The sequence below is a fragment of the Astyanax mexicanus genome, chromosome 8, assembly GCF_023375975.1.
Source record: "Astyanax mexicanus isolate ESR-SI-001 chromosome 8, AstMex3_surface, whole genome shotgun sequence".
In the NCBI taxonomy this organism is placed as follows: Eukaryota; Metazoa; Chordata; class Actinopteri; order Characiformes; family Acestrorhamphidae; genus Astyanax; species Astyanax mexicanus.
In genome coordinates, this window is record NC_064415.1 from 11,147,125 (window position 1) to 11,167,082 (window position 19,958).

The window sequence follows — 19,958 nt, forward strand, 5'->3', positions numbered from 1 at the left end:
TTGGAATTAAAAATCCCATGGACCTTTTTTTTTTTGCATATTTTAATGAAAAGAGCACCTTTCCAACTGTTAGGGGTCAGTTTATGGCTGACACACAGCATGTTTTAGGCCACATCTGGTATATTTCCCCTGCCGTCCATCAGAGCAAAGCTGTGAACAATTCTATTAAAAAAAAACATATTCTGATCTAGACTTTTTGTTAGGCATTTTTTTAAGAGTAAATTAACTATAATTTACAAGAAGACATTTCCAAAAGAGTTCCAATGTTCCTATTCTAAGATGTGTCTTCTCATTATCTTATTATTTCATATATTTTCCATCTGCATGGTTTGACGGCGCTGTCTTCTGTCTAGAATAATACAGATGGTATTTGAACAGTTTATTATGTACACGACTTCATAAAGTAAATCCCCTGGGGGATCAGCGTGATTGCAGATTAATATAGATGGCTTGTCACTTTTTTCTGTCTGTTATCTTCTTCCAGAGCTAGGAAAGTTGGCATTGATTAGTTTTGCTGTGCTTTTGGCTCTTCTTGAGAACAGGATAAGAAAACTGAACTTCTGCTGACTGAGTTTGGCACTGGTATACAGTAACACAGGCTTTGTGTAGTCAAATATTAGGCTCTGAACATGTATAGTATTTATTAGTATTAAGTTATCAACTTATCGATCATTTGCTGCCCTTAATACTGCCCATTGTGTCTACCTACTGTAAAGAGCCCATTAGTGTTTGTCACACCTGTCCCTCCTACACTCAACTCTACCTGTGATCTCCAGTCATTGGGACTACAATACCCAGAATGCACAACACACTGACAACACTCCAATTCACAATCACATATATAATGATTGCAACAGGTGAAATCAATATTTAGGTGATTGGCTTCCTGGTAGTGCCATGTGTGTATATATATATATAGACATCACCCTAGGAGTGATGAGGGGAAAGAGCACCATCTTCACACCCAGAGAGCGCAAGGCTAATTGTGCTCTCTCAGGGCTCCAGCAGCTGATGGCAAGCTACATAAACAGGATTCGAATCGGCAACCTCCCGATCACAGTGGCAGCACTTAGCCCGCTGAATCACTGGGAGCCTGGAGTGAATTTTCATCTAGGACAAATAAGTCAAGATCAAGTGTCATTATCACAGGTATGTTATAATATGTGAGGTAGTTATGGTTGCTGATCATGTCGTGCTGGTGTTCTGCAGGTGTGGAGCGTGAAGTTGGAGCAGGAGGTGGAGAAGAATAAGATTCTATCGGACGCTCTTCAGACGTTAGCAACTGAGCGTCAACGGCTAAAGCAGGCTCTCTCTAACGGCAGGAAGTCTCCCACCCCCAGCACTCTCACTGAGGATGAGTTCTTCGATGCTGTCAGTGGTGAGTGATCGCCAGCGCTGAGGACTCCAGCTTTAATGTCTATGATTTATCCTTTTATTTTATTTTATTATGTTTTATTTAATGTTTTCACATGTAATTATTTTTATTTAACCCTCCTGTCGTGTTCACCTCCTGCCCCTTACTTTAGTGTTACCGGTCAAATTTGACCGGTCAGTTTTAACTGCTCTTAAATTAGCACAGAAATAATTTTTCACCACCAAATTTTTATACAACATTTTTTTAAGATGTGAACAATGTCTCAAAGCAGTGTTTAACCTGAATTTATAGAATTATACATAAGATAACTGCAGTGAAAGTACAAATAGGCACTGAAAATTTATTACAAACTGAACACTATAAATAATAAATTGAAAACCAAAGACAAAACTCAACATGAAGGTGTGTGTGTGTGTGTGTGTGTGTGTGTGTGCATGTGAATTCATGCACATAAGTGGCATGTGACACTCAGGTCTGAGTGGGCCTTGCAAACCTCAGGCTTGTTTAGTTGTCTCTATGGGCACAGAGCTCACATGGGTTTTCTCATGTATACCTGCATATTCCATGCATAGCTGCTCCTGGCATCACTTCCCTTTATTTCCCTGTTTTTCACTGTTTGTAGCCTCATTTTATGGGAGATATACTCCTGCTAAAATCAACAGACCTATGTAGGCTTGGAGGTCTACCAGGTCGATTTCTCTGCAGGTGGCCCAAACACACGCTTCCCCTCCAGGTGTGTCATCTCCAGTATAATTCCCTCTATGAACTCTGGTAAAAAGGGTTGGAAGCTGAACTTGATGTCATCCACATGAGATACCAACGCATACCGTGTTGGCCCTGGAGTCAGCGACATAACAGACACCTGTCTAGGCTGGGTGAAAATATGATGCATTGTATCATCAGGAAGTTGGTTCATGTGGAAGGATCAGGACATAAGCACGGAAAAGACATTGTTCAATCTGAAGTGTGTGTGAGTGTGTTTGTGATTCTGTGCGTAAGTGAGTGTGTGAGTGTGTGAGTGTGTGAGTGTGTGAGTGAGTGTGTGAGTGAGTGTGTGAGTGAGTGAGTGTGTGAGTGAGTGAGTGAGTGAGTGAGTGAGTGTGTGAGTGAGTGTGTGAGTGAGTGTGTGAGTGAGTGTGTGAGTGTGTGAGTGAGTTATTGAGTGAGTGAGTGTGTGAGTGTGTGAGTGAGTGAGTGAGTGAGTGTGTGAGTGAGTGTGTGAGTGAGTGAGTGTGTGAGTGAGTGAGTGAGTGAGTGAGTGAGTGAGTGTGTGAGTGAGTGTGTGAGTGAGTGTGTGAGTGAGTGTGTGAGTGAGTGAGTGTGTGAGTGAGTGAGTGAGTGAGTGTGTGAGTGAGTGAGTGTGTGAGTGAGTGTGTGAGTGAGTGTGTGAGTGAGTGTGTGAGTGAGTGAGTGTGTGAGTGAGTGTGTGAGTGAGTGAGTGTGTGAGTGTGTGAGTGAGTGTGTGAGTGAGTGTGTGAGTGAGTGTGTGAGTGAGTGAGTGTGTGAGTGAGTGTGTGAGTGAGTGAGTGTGTGAGTGTGTGAGTGTGTGAGTGAGTGTGTGAGTGTGTGAGTGAGTGAGTGAGTGAGTGTGTGAGTGAGTGAGTGAGTGAGTGTGTGAGTGTGTGAGTGAGTGTGTGAGTGTGTGAGTGAGTGTGTGAGTGAGTGAGTGAGTGAGTGTGTGAGTGAGTGAGTGAGTGTGTGAGTGAGTGTGTGAGTGAGTGTGTGAGTGAGTGACTGAGTGTGTGAGTGAGTGTGTGAGTGAGTGACTGAGTGTGTGAGTGAGTGTGTGAGTGAGTGTGTGAGTGAGTGAGTGTGTGAGTGAGTGTGTGAGTGAGTGTGTGAGTGAGTGTGTGAGTGAGTGTGTGAGTGTGTGAGTGAGTGAGTGAGTGTGTGAGTGTGTGAGTGTGTGAGTGAGTGTGTGAGTGTGTGAGTGTGTGAGTGTGTGAGTGAGTGAGTGAGTGAGTGAGTGAGTGTGTGAGTGAGTGAGTGAGTGAGTGTGTGAGTGTGTGAGTGTGTGAGTGAGTGAGTGAGTGAGTGAGTGAGTGAGTGTGTGAGTGTGTGAGTGAGTGAGTGAGTGTGTGAGTGTGTGAGTGAGTGAGTGGGTGAGTGAGTGAGTTGGGGTGGTGTGTATGGGGATGTTTTGTGTCTGATGAGTGAATATATTCTGGATACCAATTCATTTCCTATGGCGGTCACTTTTGACCGGGAACACCACAGGTGTAACAAGGTTGAATAAAACACTCAAAATTCAATGAAAGAGGTAATCATCACTTTTATGTGTTCAAGAGCATAGTGTGGAGGATATCATAAGGCCTTGAGGCAATCAGATGTAAAACACAATATTTACGAGTGTTTTAGGTTGTAAATCGGTCAGATTTGACCCAAACACGACAGGAGGGTTAAACAGTATTTTGAAGCAGTATTAATATTTTCACTTGTTTTCAAAGCATAGTTGTTGGAATTATTATGATTAGTAGTAGTAGTAGTAGTATATCCACATACAAAACATTTTTTTAGCCTGAGTTTTTGGTGCATATATAAATATAGCATAATACATTACAATATAGCATATTGGCAATTTAAGCCAGTTATTTGAATGCCTCATCCAGAAGCCTTGGATTATAATTACAGGAAAGAACAACTAATACATTTGGGAGAGTTGCACATTTTTAAATCACAGGAAAACTATGTTTCTATTAAAGGATAAATTCAGTGTGAAATGGACTTGGGTTGTAGTAAAACATAATAATGAGAACAAACTTTTGTCAAATAGTTCACTTCCATTCGCCCCCAGCGTTCAGAAATACAGAGCTTTTAGCCGATGCTTCCAACAGGCTTGCAATGCTAGTGATGGGGGCATAGGATTGCCCACGCAAAGCAAAGAAATCACTAATTTTACACCATTTATCAATACATTGCCTGAATAGGTAGGATAGTTGATCAAACTGCAAAATTAGTTTAATGGAAATGAATGAATGTTATTGATATTTTCTGTGCACTTTCAAAATTCTCAGTGCCTTGTTTTAAATGTAAGGCCCCTTAGATTCCTGCAAATAAATTGTGGAGCTACTTTAACCCTTGTGTGGTGTTCGGGTCTGTGGGACCCGTTTTCATTTTTCATCAAATGATACTCAAAAAAAATTTTTTTTAACTCCAACTCATTGGCATTGGCTCATTTTTTGTGAAAAACATATATCAAAACACATTTTCCATAAACACACACTGCAAATCTATGCCCCTATCGTTAGTATTATAAGCCTGTTCGGAGCATCAGCTAAAAGCTTGTATTTTGGTGAATAAAGGCGGGCTATTCTACAAAAGTTAGTACTCAGTTTCCATTTTTACTACACTGCAAGTCCATTTCCCACCAGATTTCTCCTTTAAGATTTCTCCTGGTATTTCTCCATTATACAAATGATTAGTAAAAGCAATTTCTTCATTTGTATGTGTTTAGTTATATATGCTCCATCTCCCAATACTGTATTCATGGAGTGTATTGTTTGCAGTTGTCACCCATTGTTCATAGTGAGTAATGAACCAGTGGTGTTAAAAATGTCATTAAGAATGTATTTAATAATAATATTAATATTAGTATAAGAACATTGGCTGCCCATGGATTCCCATGAGGGTCTTTGTTGGATGATGAAGTGAGAAATCATACTGAACACTATCTCTACTAGAAGATTTTATGTTACTGCTGTTAGTTTGTATTTTATTTATATATTTTTATTGTATTTTGTTGATTTTTGCTGAATTTCTTTGGTACATCTAAACTCCTCATTGTGTCCCCAGTGAAACAAGCTAAGACCTCAATTTTACAAGTGCAAATGCCTTGAAAAATGGATAAAATCTATAACCTCTGTTCAATAAAACATTGTGGTTAAAGATTTGGACTCATAAAACCTTGTTATTTGTATATATTTCAACTGGCATTGTTACTTTTTGTCATACATAGTCATTAATAGTCTTGCTGATTATTAGATCCGCCATATACTGTATCATGTCATTTTGTAATAATTATTACAGTTTATTCCTTCATCTACACAGTGCCCTCTAATTAAAAATAAATGAAGATGAATATAACTCAAAAGGTCAACATTTCAGAACAAATCCATTTTTGGGGGGCAAAAGTATTGGAACATGTGACTCTCAGGTGTGTTTTATTGCCCAGGTGTGTCTTGATACATTAACTATTCAAACAATAAAAAGTGCTGAATATCTACACTCAGTTTTAGTTTTGGGTTTTATCTGGGCAAACTGTGCATTTATAGTTAGATGAGTAACCAGCATAGAAACCAGAGAGCTATGAGTATATGAATGACAAACAAGCAACTGTGAAGCTGGGAGAAGATGGAAAGTCAATCAGAACCATTAGATCACAAATATTGTCTATAGCCAGAACAACAGTTTGGAATGTCCTGAAGAAGAAAGTCGTCACTGGTGTACTAAATAACAGATGTCAAACAGGTAGATCAAGGGAAACCACAGCAAATAATGATAGAAACATTGTGATTGCTGTAAAGAAAGACCCTAAAAGAACTGCTAGTGGATTCAGCAACAACCTCCAGAGGGCAGGAGTGAGGGTATCACAATCTACTTTTAACAGAAGACTTGCCTTTCCTGCATCCTGGGCACATTTCCACAATTCTCCACTCACTATCTCACTAGAGTGTACTGAAATGTGTGTTCACTGCATGGATGGGTTAAACAGCCAGTTCTGAGACAGCTTCTTCCCCCAGGTGATGAGGCTGCTGAACAGCCAGTAAAACAGTGTTCTGCCCAACCCACCCCACTGTCATCTATACAAACTCACTTCCCTGCACTTTACTTTACACTGCACCTGTCAGTCTGTCTTATACTTATCCTACAAACAGTATTCTGCACTCTGTACTTCCCACACAACTCACTCTATACCTGCACTTTACTCATAGTTACTCTGTCGCCTACTGGACTATCTTCACACTTCCACACATCCTCTAGATATCTGCACATGTATATAGCATTGTAATATCTGTCTATTCAGTTATATTTGACCTTATTACCATATTGCGTAAATTGATTAAGATAATTTTCTATATTCTGTTTTATTGTACTTATTCCACTCTATGTTGTAAATATTGTTTTCTGCATGCTATTGGGAACTTGCACCATATTATTTCACTCTTCTGTACATCTATACTAAATCTGATCTAGCTTACTATAAATAAACAGAAGCGCTTTACTCACCCAAATAAACAGTTTTCAGGAGAGAAATCTGTGTAGAGTAACATTCAGCACACGTTTGACTTTAAAAGAAAAAGTTTTTTTTAAGAATTACAGTTTTGTTAACTTAGCTTCACTTAACTTAGCTGCTCTCACCATCACCACCCAGCAGCGAGACCGGCTAAATTAGAAGGAAAACATGACAACACCCCTGTTCCTTACTAGTGTTACATAGTGCACCTTAGTTCACCATCCTCTGCACATCACCATCACCAGGCAGAGGAGCTCATTTAGTGGCAGACTGCTGTCCCAGTCCTGCTCCACAAAAGGACTCAGAAAGTATTTTTTTCCCTCAGGCCATAAGACTGTTTAACTGCTCTCAGCACAGCAAACTGAAGACTCTGTGACACTTTTTTATTCCAGCAACTTTGGTCAATCCATCCATCCATCAATCCATCCATCCATCCATCCATCCATCCATCATAATCCGGTGTGCCTTATAGTGTGAAAAATGTTCTTATCTGTTTTATGTCACTAAGAACCAGTGGTGTGCAGTTCATATAGTGGATACCCCTTCTGCTACACCCCACCCCGCCGACCTGCACATAGATGAATATTACAATAACTACATATTCTCATATTCTCTGTCTTCACTTAGATATATGAACTTAATACACATAAACAGCCCACAAATACAAATAACAAACTACAAATAACAAAAGTATCATGTACAACAGACCATAACAATCAATGCTTAATTTTCCTATAGCAGTTCAACAAAGATCACTCATTTGTATGCCTACAGCAGCCAAAACAGCCAAGTACACACAAAAACTCAACAGTCAGGCGGCTTATTATTGTGAATTAGTTTCACATTGAAATGCAGCCTTTAAAAAGGCTGTTTAATTAAATATAACATAAAATCTCTCATTTGCAGTCGTAATTCCATTATAGTTAGCTAACTATTGAACTAATCCAGCATGCGCTCCTTTTTATGACTAACCTATGCGCCATAGCCCCTTCATCAGAACGCTGCTGAGAAGGGGTAAGACAGACAAGGTCCTGCCCCCTAGTGAAAATCATGGATCTGATTGGTTAGATTGGTTAGAACCCACGACTTTGCTAATAGACTCATTACTACACCTTTCAAAAAATCAGGAGAAGGGTCACACAGACACTAAGGGGGCAGAAGCCGTTTTAAAAAGCAGTTTTGATTGGTTAGAACCGCTGTCAGTCAGATAAGAGTCCTGTAGCAACTGAAAAACACAGAGTAATTATTTGAATTAGTTCAGACAAACCAAGTCTCCCTGAAGCTGCGGGAGTCTCCCGCGAGTCACATATAATCTCCCGGAATTCAGAACGAGTGCCCCAAGAGCGCACTGCACACAAACGCACACACAGGCGACAGACTTTTTTTCTCTAATCGCGTGTGGGAAGGCGAGAGAGAAAACAGAGAGGGTTCTGATTGGCCTGTTCTCTGCAAAGAGTCTGTGAGACAGCCAATCAGTTTTTAGTGTGGGCGGGCAGTGTTTTTCCCCCCTCCCGGACGGGATTTGTTCAGTGATTGAGAGAAAGCAGATCATGGCGGAGGCAATATTAATAATTATTGTAATATGATATGAAATGTTTTTGATGTTGTGCAATTTTTTTGTGATATTGTACCTGTCATTTTTTGTCAAATAAAGGCTTTTATTCCAAAAAAAAAAGGAAAGCAGAGGCAGGGCCTTCCAAAAATAAAAAAGATAAAACTCATTTCACCTCTGAATACTCTAAATTTAATTTTAAAAAAAGTAAAATTAATTTATATAAAAGTAAAGTTTTGTTATCCTTTGGTTTGTGTGCAAGTTTTTTTTTTGTTTGTTTTTTTTGGCCTGGGGGGGTACTTGGCATGTCTGTTAGTTGCTGTTTTTTATTTGAGTTAATTTATAAAATATATGCTTACAATTTACAATAGCTATAATATATATATATTTCCTGATGAAATATTATGTAATGATTTACATCTACACCTATTGTCACCCCTTCTCTGAAGAGTTAGAGGGGCCTCACTGCACACCACGGCTAAAAACCCTTTTATGCATCACAGTTTTGAGAAATGCAGGTAAAGTCCAGCCTCAGCATCATTCTCGAGTTTGTTTGTATTGACTGTATTGAATTGTTTGCAACATTTCAGCAGTAAAAAAAAAAAACAGTATTGACCTTTTGATAGATTGTGCTGCAGACACTAGCGGTCTAGTGGTCAGTGTTCTGTAAGCCAGGCTGGAGGAAATGCCCCCCGCTGCTCAGGGGAGAGGTGGGATGGTGTTTTGTGTTTATGGTTCAGCTGTGATGTTAAAGCAGAGCTGCAGGGAGCGTCTCTCTGGAACAGGATCAGCCCGGGTGGGGTTTCTCAGGTGGAGGAGGGAGGTGTGTGTGTGTTCAGTGGGCCGAGGTAGACGGCGTTACTGACACAGCTCTGTGTGTGTGTGTGTGTGTGTGTGTGCTCCTGCAGACTGCTCTGTGGAAGGCCGTGTGATCAGTTTCCTGTCTGAGAGCGGACCCTCTCTCCGATAGAGCGGCGGGACCACTCGCAAGACCACTCGCTCTACATCATCCTCCTAAACCCCAGGGCACTGCCAGCATGTCTGGGGATGGTAACCATGGCGACAAGGCCCACCATAACGGAGTCAAGAAACACAGGTGAGACCCCCAGAGGCATTGGCGGATTAGGGGGATTGTGTGTGCGTGCCGTGGGCGGATATGTGTGTGTGTGTGTGTGTTACGGGTGAATGTGTTTGTGTCTCACAAGACTGAAGCTTTTAATAATGTATATAAATAACAAATGTAAGAGAGGCAAATTGAAAATACAGATGGATGGAATAAGATGGATGATCACAAGCCATCAAACCAAGCTGAACTGCTCGAATTTTTGCACCAGGAATAAAGGCATAAAGTTATCCAAAAGCAGTGTGTAAGACTAGTGGAGGAGGACATGCCAAAATGCATGAAAACTGTGATTAAAAACCAGGATTATTCCACCAAATATTGATTTCTGAACTCTTAAAACTTTATGAATATAAACTTGTTATGAACAGGCCTGAAAGCTCTGCATCTTGTTTGTTATTTCAGCCATTTCTCATTTTCTGCAAATAAATGCTCTAAATGACAATTTTTTTTTTTAGGAATTTGGGAGAAATGTTGTCTGTAGATTATAGAATAAAACCACAATGTTAATTTTACTTAAACATATACATATAAATAGCAAAATCAGAGAAACTGATTCAGGAACTGAAGTGGTCTCTTGTTTTTTTTCTTCCAGAGCTGTATATAAATTTATGGCATTGATGTTCCCAACAGTACTCTGTGATTATTCACAATAAAACAGTTCAAATTTGAATGCCTTATTAGCAGCAAACAGGCTATTCCATCAAATTAGCCAGTAAATTAAATGTGACTAATGGTAGCTAACACTAACGTAATGCCTAAAATGCATGGTTATAAAAATTGTATTTAAAGTACAAAAAAAAGTAAATAAATTATAAATATTTTTTTACATGCATCACCCATCTGTTTATTACTTAAATCTGTACAATTGTTCTGCCAAGACCTTATTGGCAGTAGTTTATTTTTAGTGCTTTTCATATAATCAATCAATCATTCAATCAAACATTCAATCAAACACATATATTCATTACATTGATGTTGACTTTAATGCAGTCAACTATTCACAGTGTACTGAAATTGTGGGAAAATGTAAAAAAAAAAAAAAAAAACAATAGCCAAGCGAAGTTAACAAAGTTTTACTTTTTATCATCTCTGTTGCTCAAACTCTCCCCAACACTCACTCTAATATTTGGTTGGTTCCACCTTTATCTTTGATTGCAGCATGCATTCACTGTGTGTGACTAAGCTTCTGCTTAGTCATTGTTTCTGCAAAAAATCAAAGGTATTAAAAAGCATATATTCTGTTTTTGTTGGAATAGCTGTATCTTCTATCTAGGGAAATCTAGGATGTCTACAATATTTTGGAGCATTGCTGTAATGATTTGATTACCAAAAGTATTGGATGGAGCATCATTTCAGAGAACACACACTGTTAAAAAATATATATTTCACTGTACATTAACATTAAAATGCTGTCAGCAAAGACACACCAGTATTTTACACTTATTTTACAGTGCATCTACTATAATTCTTTTACATTGTTTTACTTTATATTGAACTGTAGCCTGTGACAGCAGAATAGCTGTGCATTTATGACAATTATAAAGTACATGCCAGCATATAACTGCTATTTTACAGTGCTTCTACTTTTTAATATATTGCATTTAACTGTTTTCTAGAAGGATGGTGTGCTAAAATGCTAGACTTCTACAGAAAATACTATATTATGCTGGTTAATACTTCAAATATCTGGACTTCAAATATCATTTTAATTGGATTGCTGTTTTATTGTTTTGCCTTAGTGATTGTTGAGCTTTAATTGCAGTTGGCATCTTCCTCTTCCGTGGCTGTAAATATTACTCACTGGGCAGAAAGCACTTGGCATTGGCATGAAAGTTAGAGAACAGATTGTGGAGTCGGGCGTACGTGGGGTTGATCCAGTTCTGCTGAGGATATAAGCAGTGTAATCTGCACCACATGACCCAGCATCTTCACCACAGACACAGAACACATACCTGCACGCTGTCCTGGTCTCCCCTCATGCTTATTGTATGAGGGCAACATGGCAGCAGATGCAAGCTGATCGGATCGTTAGCCCGGGTGTCAGGTAACTGTTTCCAAAGCACAAGATCTGCTGCTGCTGATAATGGCCTTCTTGCTGTCCATCTCTGGGTTTGCTCTGAGCCCACACAGGTCTGAGGAACACAGGTCTGAGGAACACAGGTCTGAGGAACATGGGCTTAATTGGCTCATTCTCAGCCTCCCAGACGTGCTTCAGGAAATACATTAAAATATCCAGGACCAGAGCTGTGGCCTGTGGCTTTTATTGGCTGATACATGCTGTGAATGTGTGAACGAATGAGTGAATGAATGAAGTCACCTTCTTATTATGCTGTAAGTACAGTAAATGTGAACTCTTATGACAGCTGTTTACTCCTGGTCACTTCATGTGACTACTATTAGCACTGTCTCCTGAATATAGTTGTGCAGCAGTTATTACTGGTGTTTTGGTTGGACTTGAAGGAGATTTTGGTTTTGGGTTGTGCCATATCATATCATATGCAATAATATCACCAAAAATCTGACACATTTTAAAAAAATAAACATATTGTGATAGCAAAATGTTCTTGAAAGCAATATATTTTGGTTTATTTATTCTAGTTTGCTAATTATGTATTTGTTTAAATTTTTACTTTACAGTTTACGTTCACTAAATATTCACTAAATTATGTTTTCTTCTATATATTTTTATTTTATACAAAATATTGGTCTTGGTAAGTTACTGTTGATAGTTGTAGAGTTTTTTTGCTTCTACTGAATTCATGAAAATTTTACATTTATGATAAGTAAATAAATAATATACATATTTCTAATATATTTGATAAGATGTATTTTGTTGCTGTAGTATATTTCTAAATTCATAAATAATGCTTTGTTTTGTAATGTTTTGTAATATCTGCAAAAATGTCAAAAATGCCAGCCCTAGTTTAGTTGTTGGATCTTTCTTGAGATGCATTCAAATCTGTCATTTTAAATGTGTCTCCTCTGATAATTTATAATCAGATGAATTAAATCATTTAATAAAAGGCGGGGCTGGCTGAGCAGGTGACCCAATATTTTTGTCCATATAGTGAACACACAGGGGTTGGAGAATGAAACTGAAACACCTGTCATTTTAGTGTGGGAGGTTTCATGGCTAAATTGGAGCAGCCTGGTGGCCAATCTTCATTAATTGCACATTATTGCACCAGTAAGAGCAGAGTGTGAAGGTTCAATTAGCTGAGTAAGAGCACAGTTTTGCTCAAAATACTGCAATGCACACAACATTATGGGTGACATACCCATAATGAGTTCAAAAGAGGACAAGTTGTTGGTGCACGTCTTGCTGGAGCATCTGTGACCAAGACAGCAAGTCTTTGTGATGTATCAAGAGCCACGGTCTCCAGGGTAATGTCAGCATACCACCAAGAAGGACCAACCACATCCAACAGGATTAACTGTGGATGCTGTAAGAGGAAGCTGTCTGAAAGGGATGTTCGGGTGCTAACCCGGATTGTATCCAAAAAACATAAAACCACGGCTGATCAAATCACGCAGAATTCAATGTGCACCTCAACTCTCCTGTTTCCACCAGAACTGTCCGTCAGGACAATCAATTATTGTGCTCTATAACCAGGTGTTTAAGTTTCATTGTCCAACCCCTGTAAATGTGTTGAAATGTCTTAAAACATCTTATGATCTAAAAGTACTACTGTTGATCCTCTGTTTAATTCCTGTTTCATTAGAGGACTTGTTGACATTTTGGCTTAGGTTCAGGTTCTTTAACTATAAGATAACCATTGCTTAAAGGAGAACTCCGATTTTTTGTGTAGTAAAACATGATAAAGAGTACTAACCTCAGACCTCCATTCTCCTGCAGCTTTCAGAGCTCAAGAAAGTTTGTGCAGTTTCTTTTAATGGGGCATATTTTGTTATCCAGGCTTAAAATAGCTCCACACAAAAATCTGGAGTGCCCTGACATTTAAGACGAAGCATTAAGAACTTGTGCACAAGAAGCACAAGAAGCTTATTAAAAACAACCCTTAGCATTAGCTACATCTCTGAGCTACATCTCTCTACATACTCGTCACTGTACTGATCATTTAAGATAGGGCGGCTGGAGATGTAGGTCACACTACATGTTGTAAACAGTGTTTTTTAATAAACTTCTTGTGCACTTTTAAAGTTCTTAAGGCCAATGAGGTGTGGAGCTACTGGAGCCTGGATAACGGTATAAAAAAATATTTATCTGCAGAGGTAAAATATGACCTGTCAAATAGGGGTGGGCAATATTATATCGTATACAATATATCGTGACACAGAAATATCATGATATTAAAAATCATATCGTGATAACAGGGCTGTTCTGTCTTAAAAGTAGTCTATTAATTACTGTGAAGCTTTAGGTGTATTTATTGTATAATTGTTTTAGTTTGCAGTTTATATGCATGCACTAAATATTCTGCAATATTATTTGCTGCATTATATTATTTTATGCTATAATATTTATTTTGCCACATTATGATTATTCTGTTATACTATATTCCTGAAATGAATTAATTTTTTTAGTTTTGCTATATCGCCAAGTATATCATTATCGTAAAAATACCCTGAAATATCGTGATATTATTTTAGAGCCATATCGCCCACCCGTACTGTCAAAACCCATTCTAGACTGTTTTGAGTTAGTTGAACATTTGTGGGCACATATACTGTACTATTCAAACTGAGATCTTTTATAATAACTGAGTTTAGTCTGTTTTGCCATTGGCAGCTTCTTTTCCATTGGCTTCTTTCACAATCTATTTGCATACTGGGTGTGTCCAACAGTTTCTGACTAGCACTCACCATCAGTTTGTAGTGATTCCCCCTGGGCTACCTTAGAAATAAATCAAGTTTCCCTTTAGTTGTAATAACTTGATGTTTTAATTTATGCTAACTCAAGTTTTCATTCCCCATCACTTAAAAAAAAATGAACAAACCGACTGCTTTAAAAAAAGTTAAGTAAACTTAACTTATCTGGTCTTACAGTATAACAAAAATAAAAAAGTTAAATCAACTTCCCTTTAGTTATAATAACTTGATGTTCTAAGTTATGCTAACTTAAGTTTTCATTACCCATTACTTACCTTTTTTAAGGCAACCGGTTTCCTCAAATTATTTAAAATAAAATTCAACTTATCCGGGTATACAGTACATTGTTTTTTTTCCTACACCCAAAGTCAATTTCACACAGGAGTTCTCCTTTAACAAATAATGTGAGTAAAGTCTATGAGTAATTTATCTTTATTTTACTGTATTAACTGTAGAAATCTTGCTTGTGTGTTTTTCATCCTGGCATTAGATCATGTCTTCCTGCTCCCATGTTCTCAAGAAATGATGTCAGCATCTGGAGCATCCTCAAAAAGTGCATCGGCATGGTAAGAACCATAATTTTTTTTGTCCACGTCTAAATTTTACGCACATTGTGAGAAATGTAAATATCTGATTCATTCTGAGATTCTAGGAAATTCATGAAAAGCACCATTTCTATTTATATCAGACTGTTTCACCATTTCTTACCAAGTAAAATTCACATTGAACTTGCTGTTGCATTGAGAGAGCACTCACTATATCAGACGCTGAGCATCTCTCGGCACGTCTGAAACACAAACACTGAAAGGCAAATATTCCCCAAAGCACTCATTAGTATTGTGGAGCAGCCTGCGGAAGATAACGACACCTGCCTAATCCTTTTCTATATCTGGGTGTGTGTGTGTGAGCAGTGTAATCTCCCGTCATAAACCCGGCTGGAAGAGGCAGCCGTGATCCAGCATGACTAAAGCCAGGCTTTAACATCCAGACTCATATGAAGGTGACAGCACAGTGCCTGCTGTACCCCCCTACCCCCCTACCCCCAGCTTCACCCCCTGACAATACAGGCTGAGTGAAAGTGAATGAAATGCTGAAGGGTCTGTTCAGATCCTTTTTTTCGGTCAGTCTGATGTAAAGCATCTTACATTCAGAATATAAAGGGCTTTCTTTATTTCTGATTAGCAATCAGTCGGTTCCCTCCACTCCCTCGCTCTTCTGGAGCTACAGGTACCCACACTCTACCCACCGTACATACAGTACCTTCCACACTGTATCACAATCGGGGTTCCAAGAACTGTATATACAGAATAAGAGAAAGATTTATTTTATTCCAGTGTTGCATTCGTTTTTCACCAAGATCTTGCAGCAGCATTGATGATGGTAGAGTCTGACCACTGTACAAAGCAGCTCTTCTCCATCCAGCACATCCCAAAGATTCTCAATGAGGTTAAGGTCTGGACTCTGTGGTGAACTCTCTCTCAATCCATGTGTGAAAATGATGATCTCATGCTCCCTGAACCCTGAACTCTTTCACAATTCCAGCACCATGAATCCTGATATTGTTATCTTGGAATATGCCCGTGCCATCAGGGAAGAAAAAATCCATTGATGGAATAACCAGGTCTATATTCAGTATATTCAGGTAGTCAGCTGACCTCATTCTTTCAGCACATACTGTTGCTGAACCTAAACCTGCAGACCAATTGCAAAAAACCTAGATCATTTACTTTGACTTTTATTTTTTGGTCAGGCAGTGTATTAGGTTCTACATACTTCATTTATTTTAGTGAAATTGAATTAAATCAGTCAAATTAAGTTGAATGTACTTAAATAAATGCTACAGTGTTCACCAAGTGTTATTCTTTCACTCATTAATTAATGAGTTACTACTTAACTTCTTCCACACACTGTCAGTAAAATTCCTTGGTGGCACACAGCCAACATAGAAAATGGTTGCTTGCTCTAATAGCCCTCAACACTGAAGCCACACTTAATTGAACCATAAACATGAAAATCTAAGAGAACATAGCCCAGGGGAAGTGACAACATACAAAACTGAGTGTCAGTGAGAGGAGGACATGCCCAATATGCAAATAGATGGTGCCAGGAGCCAATCGGAAACTATCTATCTATCTATTTATCTGTCTGTCTGTCTGTCTGTCTGTCTATCTATCTATCTATCTATCTATCTATCTATCTATCTATCTATCTATCTATCTATCTATCTATCTATCTATCTATCTATCTATCTGCACAGCTGACTAAGTTGAAAGGAACTTGTTCATGGAAATGATTCAATCCAACTTATGTACAGTTTTTACTTTTGAGTGCTCCACTGGAAACAGACTGAACTCATTTTACTGAAAAACTTAGTACTACTTTAAAATAAGGCTCATTTATAGAGCGTTTATGAATAAATTGTTTATAAAAGGAGCTTATGAAATGGTTATAAATTAAGTCATAATATAACTTATTACTTAACATATCTAGTAAAATAGTCATTTAATATGTTATTATAGTTAAATGAATAAAGTTATTAAAAGACATTATGTTAATGGTGATTGATGGATAAGAGAAAGTAAGATCTGGAAAGATCGGAGGTTTAACTGTATAAACATATGTGGAATCACTATTTGTTACACAGCAGGCCACTGTTGCCCTTCCTATTTATAGGCTGTATCTGCTTGGTTTATAACCTAATTAATAACCATAAATAAACTCATTTGTAAACTATTCATAAACACTTTATTAAGAAGCCTTATTTTAAAGTGGTACCGAAAACTCTCCTTAATTGTTCATGAAGTCAGACTATAAACTATGATGTAATAATAAATATATACTGTACTCAGGTAAAATAAAAATAGAAAAACATGACAATACGTTACTGTTTGGCTTCACAGTGTAGATGACTAGATGGATCTATCTATTGCATTTTAATATATGTGGTGTTTTAATTGATATTAGATGATTGTATTTTCTATATGCCCTGGATATCTTAGCATTAAATTATGTAAATAAGTAAACAAATTAAACGATATAAAAACACAGTTTTCAACAAAATGCACAAATTACATTAAAGCATAAAGTATTAATCATTTAATCAGCACTGTTCTCTTTACTGTTTGCTGACTGCTCGAAAAAGGGCCATTTATCCATTAGAATGAGATTTACAGAGATAAATTAGTGACCTGTATTGGACACAAATAGCGTATTGATCACTAAAGGCCTAACAGATGGTTCCCATCTGCTGTAAGGCGTATTAGACACGGTTAGACTGCAGTTGTCAGCGTAACTGTTTGGTAATTGGGTGCCATTGCCATACCGTCGTGTAATTAGTGTCTTTAAACAAGTCTGGTGCGAGTCCGATATGGACGACTGGCTGCCTGTTAATTACCAACACAAATCGGTACTGCAGCAGCTTTTTTTATCTGATCTCAGTACTTCCAGGATTCAGCAACATTTTCCCAATTATAATAATTTAACAGAATTCCCAGCATCAGACCATGCTATGATGAAATGGTAAAATTCAGCCAGCAGCATGAACTGATTTAAACTGGTTGCCTCAACACTCTTGGAGGAGAGCATTAACTGGCAGTTCTGTAACATCAGAGAGAGAATCAGGTTAATGGTTGATTATTACATAAACAAAAAGCCATGATTACCATATTTTTCAGACTATAAGGCGCACTGTATAATAAAGGCACTATCAGTGAACGTCTATTTTCTGTTCTATTCTCATACATAAGGTGCACTGGATTATAGGGTGCATTAAGCAACGCTAGTAAGGATGCCTACACCAAAGTGAGCAATGGTCTCGCCGTGTTTCCCTTCTAATGGGGGAAGCACGGGGAGGCACCTAAGTAAACAAAACTGTAATTCTTAAAAAAAAACATTTTATTTTAAAGTCAAATGATTTCTTTCCTGAAAACTGTTTATTTGGGTGAGTAAAGCGTATCCGTTTATTTACAGTAAGCTAAGTTTTCCAATATTTTATCTAAGGGTGAGTTTTCAGTGAAGTTTCTGTAGAATTAGCCGCTAACCATAGCGCTTGCGGGATGCAGACTGATTAACCCTGAATGTTTCGGTAACCCAGGACGCTATCAGCTAGCGGTTCATCCCACATAGCTTTTTTTCACATCCACCAATATACTCGCCTCTGAACGGTGAAAGAACTATCGCTGTGGTTAGCGGCTAATGCTAATGCTGCTGCACCCAGCCTTAGTGCTGGAGAAACTTCACTAAAAACTCACCCTTATAATGCTGTACTTCAGCAGGGTGGCTTTATTGCTCCTTACAAACTGACTCATAGAATTCATACATAAGGCACATTGGATTGTAAGGTGCACTGTAATGTACACAGTGTAATCAGGCAAATTTAAATATGTGTTCGTATGTCTGCACCCCAAATAATTGTAGATGTTTTTTTCTTCCAGGAACTGTCTAAAATTGCCATGCCAGTCCTCTTTAATGAACCTCTGAGTTTCCTGCAACGACTGACTGAGTATATGGAACACATGTACCTCATTCACCAAGCCAACACCTCCACAGACTCCATCCAGAGGATGAAGGTAACTGTTCACACCAATAACCATTATCTTCATTTCATATACTCCACCTTGTAGATAAAGTAAAGTCAGAGACAGAAGATCTGAATCTGTTGCTGCACAGTTTACAGTGTTGGTAATTTTATTTTCCTTCATCAGTGCCCACAAGATGCTTTTGGTGGACTGTTGTTGATCCAGCAGTGACACTGAGGTGTTTAAAAACTCCAGCAGCACTGCTGTATCTGATCTACTCACTCACTGTACCAGCACAACACACTTTAACACCTCATACACCACCACCATGCTAATGAGTGACAATAATCCGCTATCCAAATAATAGCTGCGCTGTGGTTGTCTATACTATGGGGTCCTGACCATTTGAAAAACAGGGTAAAAGAAGTATAATTGATATGCAGAGAAACATTCAGGCTATAGGCCATAATTATAGAATTGTAATTAATATATACTTTGTGTTGTTAATGTAATTTGTTTGCTTATTTTTCACAGATCATGGCAGTTGAACATCATTATTCAACTGGACATTTAAATATGTGTAAATATAGTAGATTTAGTATAAAATACTGTACATTAAGTATGTCAAATATGTATAATTCATTGATGACCACAGACCCATCACTGTTGAGATATTATTGGGATCTCAGTTCTTTCTCAAAACCTTCAGCCCTATTTAAGCAATCTATAGCACATTGTTCGTTTGTGGATTGTGCAGCTGGTTATATTGCGCGTCGGTGTCTTTGGTATCGCAAGGGTGCAAAAAGTATGCCTTGTGCGGCTCGAAACGCACAAAAGGAATGTGCTAGTTCTCTTAATTAATCATAGGTCTGTTTTGGGCGTAATACGAAATAAACCAGCAATAAATCAGTGCGCCAGTCGTCATGGTGAACTGTGCAGCAGCTCATTTAAGGTAACAGTAATGTTATTTTATTTTATTCTTTATTCTGTTTACTATTGAGGTAAAAGTCAAGTTTGTGCTCTGTAGTGCGTCCATGTGTGTGTGTGTTTGTGTGTGTTTAATGAGCGGCGTTGTACGTGTGCTGTGGGCACCTATAGAAATGGACTCTGGTGATTGACTATTGTCAGGGTTTTAATCAGTCAGTGGAGCTCCTGTTTTTTCAGCCGCCAAAATAGAAACACGCCAGAAATTTACTTGAACACACCTTACTCCCACATCAGACCACCACACCCCTCAGTGTAGATTTATTCCTAAACTCTGATACTATTTTAACGGTCTGGGAGGCAAGGAGTGAAAATAGACTGTTGATGGGGTGTAAGATAGCAAT

General features: G+C 38.3%; 1 protein-coding gene across 1 annotated transcript in view; it reads left to right on the forward strand.

The window, feature by feature from the left end:
• LOC103030492 (oxysterol-binding protein-related protein 2) overlaps nucleotides 1-19,958 on the forward strand; it is an 86,327-nt gene that overhangs the window by 40,951 nt on the left and 25,418 nt on the right. The window contains exons 14-17 of the mRNA XM_049482783.1: nucleotides 1,210-1,378; nucleotides 9,097-9,256; nucleotides 14,604-14,679; nucleotides 18,547-18,681. Coding sequence (XP_049338740.1) covers nucleotides 1,210-1,378; nucleotides 9,097-9,256; nucleotides 14,604-14,679; nucleotides 18,547-18,681 — 540 coding nt within the window. The remainder of the gene's footprint in view (nucleotides 1-1,209; nucleotides 1,379-9,096; nucleotides 9,257-14,603; nucleotides 14,680-18,546; nucleotides 18,682-19,958) is intronic.